Consider the following 7,510-nt stretch of genomic DNA (forward strand, 5'->3'; position numbering starts at 1 on the left):
TCTATTTCGTCAATTTTGTTCACCAAGAGTTTGTCCGTTTTCCTTCACACCTACATTCGGTTTCTCTCCACCTGAGCTGTTGGTTCCTGTGATGGAGCACGGACCGCGCACGGGAACCGGAACTTAATGGTGCAGCGGACACGTCATATACCGAGTACCGAGTCCTCACCTTGGAGTTCACCAACGCTGGGTCCGAGGTCCGCAGCATCTCCCGGAACGACGGTGTTTCCCCTGATCGGTTTGTCATCGTTGTTGGTCACGTCTCCCTTCATCGTGGAGAACGTGCTCAACACTCTGAACCGCGTGTGATCGACCGTGGGAGCGGTTTCGCGCGGGCAGATTCGGCACACGCAGCACGTGCTTTGATGATTTTCTTGTGGTTTTGTCGGTGTTGTTTGGTTGTCGATCGAGTCGAAAAAAAAAATTCGATTAAAATTTTTTTTTTTTGATCTACCCTTATTTGTTGGTCGTGGTGTCGGTCTGTCCGTGTGCGTATTTGTCGGGGGTTTTTGAACCCCTTGCAGTTGTTCGATGTTGATGAAATTTGGGTGGTAGGACCAGTTTATGACCTCGTTGTGCCGCCTCGGTACTGGTTGCTAACGCCCCTTTGGTTGCCTAGCAACGGGACTTTGAAAATTTTGAAAAATCATAAAGTTATTTTTTCGAAAATCAAAAATCGGGCCACGACCGACTGTGGGCAGTATATTCAGCCTTATTGTCAAAAATTTCCAGCCGGATCCTATGAAAACTGTCGGAGAAGATAGACTTTGAATGAACCCTGGTCGAAAACAATAAAAAAAACGAAGTTCGTTATATCTCCAGGAGACTATGAGTCAGATTTACATGAGTAGGGTAAGAATACTGATTCTGGCTCACTTTTCCCCATGTAAATGAATGGGGGATTTTCAGCGATTCATATTTTTTCCCTAAAAATAAATCCCCTTTTTATCCCAAGGTATATTTATTTGTCTCCCCTTTTAACTTGGAGGTTGAACCTCATTGAATTGAACACCTGGGGGTTGAACAGCTCACTCATTGAACCTATAAAGATTTGTTCATTCTCAAATTCCTTCAATAGTTTAATTTTCTTTGCACAATAATCCCCATCTAAAATATTGACAAACAAAACGTTTGAATCTTTATATTTTTTAAGATACCCCATTTGTGCCATTACGAAATGATAAACTTCTCTTAATGCTCTCATCTGACCACCTCCTGAGCCACAGGTTATTTTTTGTTAAGCCCCGCCCACTTTTGTTTAAGCCCCGCCCACTTTTGTTAAGCCCCGCCCACTTTCCACAATGTATTCAATAAGCCCCGCCCACTTTTCTTTAAGCCCCGCCCACTTTTGCTAAGCCCCGCCCACTTTTGCTAAGCTCCGCCCACTTTTCATAAGGTATTTTTTCTAAGCCACGCCCACTTTTCCTAAGCCCCGCCCACTTTTGCTAAGCTCCGCCCACTTTTCATAAGGTATTTTTCTAAGCCACGCCCACTTTTCCTAAGCCCCGCCCACTTTTGCTAAGCTCTGCCCACTTTTCAAAAGGTATTTTTTTCTAAGCCACGCCCACTTTTCCTAAGCCCCGCCCACTTTTGCTAAGCTCCGCCCACTTTTCATAAGGTATTTTTCTAAGCCACGCCCACTTTTCCTAAGCTCCGCCTACTTTTGCTAAGCCCCGCCCACTCTTACATCATTTCCAGTTCATCTCTGACTCACAAAGAAATCACTAGAAAATTACAGGATGTTATGGTTTTGAAAAATTTCCCAATGAAGGCTTGCCTAGGCTTGCCCAGGGAATTTCCAAAGGAAACCACACCCACCAGTCTTTCTCTATAAAAGCTTCAAACCCAGGCTCCATTTTAAACATTTGTTCTTGCTGGCAATGGTGTGCTGTGTGCTTGCCTCGAACTCTCTGTCTTGTATGGAACTAAACCTTCAAGTTGATGAACTGGATTCAAACCTCTTATCTGTTGAGGTAAGATTTTTATTTTCCTATTTTCAAACTTTGATTGAAGCATACTCATTTAATAATTAAATAACTTAATTAATACATTATTATTTTCTCTCACAGGAAATTGTATCTGAAATACAAAATGAAAATACTGCTTTTGCTACAACTTGGGGCGAAATTATTGGCTTGGTTGAAGACCTTATGAGCGACCAAGACCTTGAGTGGGATGACTTTGGTGTTCCTTGGAACTCTCTGTCTTGTATGGAACTAAACCTTCAAGTTGATGAACTGGATTCAAACCTCTTATCTGTTGAGGTAAGATTTTTATTTTCCTATTTTCAAACTTTGATTGAAGCATACTCATTTAATAATTAAATAACTTAATTAATACATTATTATTTTCTCTCACAGGAAATTGTATCTGAAATACAAAATGAAAATACTGCTTTTGCTACAACTTGGGGCGAAATTGTTGGCTTGGTTGAAGACCTTATGAGCGACCAAGACCCACAGAACGAGTTCGTCCTTGATGACCCAACCAAAGAGTTATACCTTGGAGACCAGCAAAATCCTGAAAAAGAGTTTTACAGCAATAGTACTCATTGTGAGTTATCAAGACAATACCCACTGAACAAGTTATACGTTGATGAGCCAGAATACAAGTTTTACCTTGGAGACTCACAAATTTTGAAAAAATCAGTAAATGAGTTCTGCCTTGATGGTTTAAATAACTACCTTGGAGACTCAGGAAAAGGGTTCTGCCAAGATGGTTCTAAATATGGGAACTACCTTGGAGACTCACAAATTTTGAAAAAATCAGTAAATGAGTTCTGCCTTGATGGTTTAAATAACTACCTTGGAGACTTGGAAAGTTGGGGTTATTTTGAAGACTTGAAATGCTACCACTCTTTGGGATTTAAACCTATCAAGAAAGTTCTTACTCCCTCTTTCTATGTCATCAAACCTGAAAGCCTTAAAAGACAGAATTGGAAGAAGAGAAAAAAAAAAACGTAAAAAAAAAAAATATATATATATATATATATATATATATATATATATATATATATATATATATATATATATATATATATATATATATATATATATATATATATATATAGGTGGAAATCTCATTTTGAAAAAGACTGTGTTGGGTGAGGATTGAGTTGGGGTTGAGATTTTGAATGTGAGGGTTGGGGTTGAGATTTTGAATGTGAGGGTTGGGACACACACACACATACACATCAACAAACAAAAGTTAAGCCTTGACTATTCAGTTGAGGATTCTGTGTTTGGGGTTCACAGATGTAAGAACGTCCACCCCTTGACACACATAATATACTGTTATACACCTCGGACTTGGCCCTCGAGTGTCCACAACGGTGTATAGTAGGAGGGAGTGAAGCGCCAACCTATTGCTCCCATTGCACACACACACACACACACACACACACACACAAACAAAAGTTAAGCCTTGACTATTCAGTTGAGGATTCTGTGTTTGGGGTTCACAGATGTAAGAACGTCCACCCCTTGACACACATTATATACTGTTATACACCTCGGACTTGGCCCTCGAGTGTCCACAAAGGTGTATTATCTGCTTAGTTTTGTCTTTTGTAATTCCTGTGAATAAAATGAACCTAAAATCTCTTCCCTTCCAAATCATATATTTTATAAGTCCAAGGAACTGTATCTATTACATCAACAATTTTAAAAAGTTCTTTCGTCCATCGTTCAGTAAAACCCTTTTCAAAATGAGATTTCCACCTATATATTCTTACGATATCACCAACTTTGAACTTAGGTTTTCTGACATTAATCTCTTTTTCATATTTTAATTTTGTAAATGTTTCTGATGGCTTCATATTCGTTGACGTGTGAATCGTGTCATTATACTTATCCACAATATCCTGAATAAAAGATGACCATTGTTGTGAACCGAGTTGTGTGAATTTTTTATATAGTCTCTCTTTTAAGGTACGATTAAAACGTTCAACAACAACTGCCTTCCCTTCATTAAAGGTACTGTATAATGTAATACTGTTATTTTTTAGAAAATTCATAAATGTCTTGTTATAAAACTCTCTACCCTCATCAGTCCACAATTTTTTAGGTTTTCTCTTACTTTTATTAAATATCTGTTGAAAAGCTAACATAAGAGTATTACCTGTTTTGTTTTTTAAAGGGACAACCCACGCATATCTACTCCTCAAATCAATAACGGTTAAAGCATACTTGTACCCCTTATCATTATTGAGTTCAATCAAATCAGCAGACCAGATATAATCAACTTCCTTGGAATAAACTTTCCTTCTCTGAAACTTTGTGAATATTGGTTTATGTAATTCATCAGCTAATTGCTCTTCAGTCTTAATGGCATCATTAGAGCCTATAAGTTTTTTGAATTTCCAAGTCCAAGTTTCAATTTAGCACTAATCATCTTCTTCACGATGAACCTATCAACTTTTTCTCTCAAGGTTGGATTTTGTATCAGAGACAAATTATACAACATTTCTCTATCGGCTTCATGCTTTTCTTCCAACGTTGTGGTATTCCCATAATCAATATCGTGTCTCATGCACACTTCATCAACTCTATTGATTGGTTTACTCCAGGATTTAGGATTGTCTGCCTCATCTAATCTTTTATCCAAGTTTGTGCCTGGACCACAGAAAGAATACCCTGGAAGATGTAATTCCCCTGGTATTCCAGTAGTTGTAAATTTACTTCCTGATAAAAACTTTTGTATATCTCCTCCGAGTTTGTGTTTGGAGATAAATTGATTTTTTGAACCACACACCGAACATATACCTTTTTGTATAACCCTGTTATTTTTACTTTTAATATATGAAATATTTTTAGTATTAGTTTTCTTTTTACATTTGAGACAATAACTCATTTATTTATGAGAAAAATTCCTGCAGAGTGCAAAAACCTTTTTAGTTTCCAACATGCACATTTGAATCTTAATTTTTAAAACATAAAGAATCCTTAGAAATGCCTTCACTCTCTCCTCCATTTATTTAAGAAAAAACTTGAATTAAAATGAATAGCTTGACGATGTCAATAGTCTTGAAGAAAATATTGCAAATAGACTTGTCAATTCTTTGTTTTCCTCCTCGGTGGGTTGAGTTATTTTCTGTAATACCACCAATCTTTTTTGAATCTCACTGGTTTCCATATTTTGATATTTATTCATTCTCTCTCTTTCCTCCCTCTCTCTATTCTCTCTTTCCTCCTTCTCTCTCTTCTCCTTTTCCTCCTTCTCTCTCTTCTCCTTTTCCTCCTTCTCTTTCTTCTCCCTCTCTCTCTTCTCTCTTTCCTCCCTCTCTCTATTCTCTCTTTCCTCCTTCTCTCTCTTCTCCTTTTCCTCCTTCTCTTTCTTCTCCCTCTCCTCCTTCTCTCTCTTCTCCTTTTCCTCCTTCTCTTTCTTCTCCCTCTCCTCCTTCTCCTTTTCCTCCTCTTCCCTCTCTTCTTCAACTCCTTCCTCATCCCTTACTATCCTTGTATCGTTTACACCCCACAGAATATTATAGATATACTCATCAGCATTTGTTGTTATTCCTGTATCCAAAATAATTTTTTACAACAGGAAACCAATAAAATTTCTTTTGAATTTCTAAAAGAGCCTTACCTTTTCTTAACCTTATAATTTTTTCATTATTTAACATTCTAATTAAATCTAAAGTTGTCGGTTTATCAACATCAGCATAATGCCAATCTTTTATTGAAAATACCTCATTCTTATGTTGTAGAACATATTTATTAAAATACCGAATACCCTTTTCTTGAAGGTATGCTTGGACACAGAAATGATAATTTTCTTGAAGCCTTCTTGCTGTCATTTATGTATTAGAAATATATGTTAGAATAATATTATGGCACGAAACACCTCCCCATCTTCCCATAGTTAAATCATTTTGTATTTCCTTACTTATTATATATAATCCTGTTTTTTCTGTTTTCATGAGATAAACAAGGGCAAAACCATTATTATATTTACCCTTATTAAATTCTTTTATTTGTTGTTTACTAATCGTGGCTCCACAAAACTCATTATCGATACCAAGTGGATAATATTCTTCCTTACGAGACTGATTTAATTGTTCCAGGTCTTCGAGGTTAATTTTAAATGACCAATTATACCCTAAATCATTCATATCATACCCCCATTGTTCTATTCTCATACAAACGATACGCCCTTCTTTATAAAAATTTATTTTAATTCGAACTGTGAATTCTGTATGACCTGGAGATAATATCAACACTTCTGTATCTTTAGAATACACAGCCGTTTTATTTAAGTATATATATTGTGATAAATCGCTTAATCTCACCAAGTCATTCGCGTCAGTCGGGCTTGGATAATTTTTTAATTTATAAGCATTTTTCATGTTAATATTTTTGTTTATATTATATTTATGTCGTTCAGCCTGTGCCTTTGTGTAATAATTTGATAAATCAATATCCAGTTCTTGAGATACACCAAAGATAGAACCATCTTTACCAACATAAGTCATTTATATTAGATTAAAAATAATATCATAAAATTTTTTATTTTTGTTGAGTTGAAATAACACATATAGACATAATTGACCACAACACTTGGAATTTAATTCTTGGACTTGAAATGTTTGATAAACACCATTCTGTAAGAATTTTATGACTTCAACAGGTGGTGGAAGACCAAAACTATCAAAATAATATTTGTCTTGACTATTAAAAATACAAACCCAATGAGAACCGTTCCCATCATTATCTTCTAAGTTCATAATAATATTCTTTGTATGTTTCGACACATTTGTTAATTCATCTCTCATACAAATAACCACATTATGAATTTTTAATTTCTTACAATATTTGGCAAGTTGTAAATTTGATGTTGTATTCTTTCCAAATTCTTTCAACCACTCATCAATGCTCATTTATTTATTAGAAAGATATAATCCATTACCTCTTTTCGTTAATTTTACACCTGCTTGTGCTATAGAAGAAAGCATATCTCCAACTAACAATCTCGCTTTATCAGGCAGACCTTCAAGTTTTTCAGCAAAATCTACAATTACACCACTTCCACTAATTTGTTTCTCCAACTCTTTGTTATGTCTTTCCAATTCTTTTTGAGCCTGGAGTTGAGCCTTCCTTTCGTTGGCAGTTTTGACCGCTGTTGAAATACCACCCGTCAATGCTCCAACCGCACTTAAACCAGCAAATAAAGGAATTAGAAATGGGAGAAATCCTCCACTCGTCTCTCTTATTGAATATTTTTTCAACATTGGTTTTGTCATTTTAATTTTAAGTGAGCCAGTGTCATTCAAGATTTTAACCTGTTCTCTTGTGAGCAAAACATCAATTCTTACTGCTCCTTTTCTCTGAATTGTATTAACGTTAATCGTACAAGGCTTTTGATTTTGAACACAAGATGATAGTTTATGAAGATTGATTTGATTAACATATACCCCAGTTGGTACTTTGCCACTCATTTATTTAACAAAAAATTATGTGAGACTAATCATCACACCATTATCTGTATTAATCTGCAATTCTGTTTCTTCCAA

At 35.9% G+C, this 7,510-nt stretch overlaps 1 protein-coding gene and 1 pseudogene across 1 annotated transcript in view; both read right to left on the minus strand.

Annotated features, from left to right (window-relative positions):
• LOC147009602 (uncharacterized) overlaps positions 1–338 on the minus strand; it is a 59,191-nt gene extending 58,853 nt beyond the window's left edge. The window contains exon 1 of the mRNA XM_085862456.1: positions 170–338. Within this exon, the coding sequence (XP_085718582.1) occupies positions 170–272 (103 nt within the window). The 5' untranslated portion in view covers positions 273–338. The remainder of the gene's footprint in view (positions 1–169) is intronic.
• Positions 339–4,875: 4,537 nt separating this feature from the next.
• LOC147009603 (uncharacterized) lies at positions 4,876–5,797 on the minus strand (annotated as a pseudogene).
• Positions 5,798–7,510: the final 1,713 nt, after the last annotated feature.

This window comes from Eptatretus burgeri, chromosome 17 (genome assembly GCF_056783735.1).
Source record: "Eptatretus burgeri isolate ZD-2024b chromosome 17, Ebu_testis_v1, whole genome shotgun sequence".
Classification (NCBI taxonomy): Eukaryota; Metazoa; Chordata; class Myxini; order Myxiniformes; family Myxinidae; genus Eptatretus; species Eptatretus burgeri.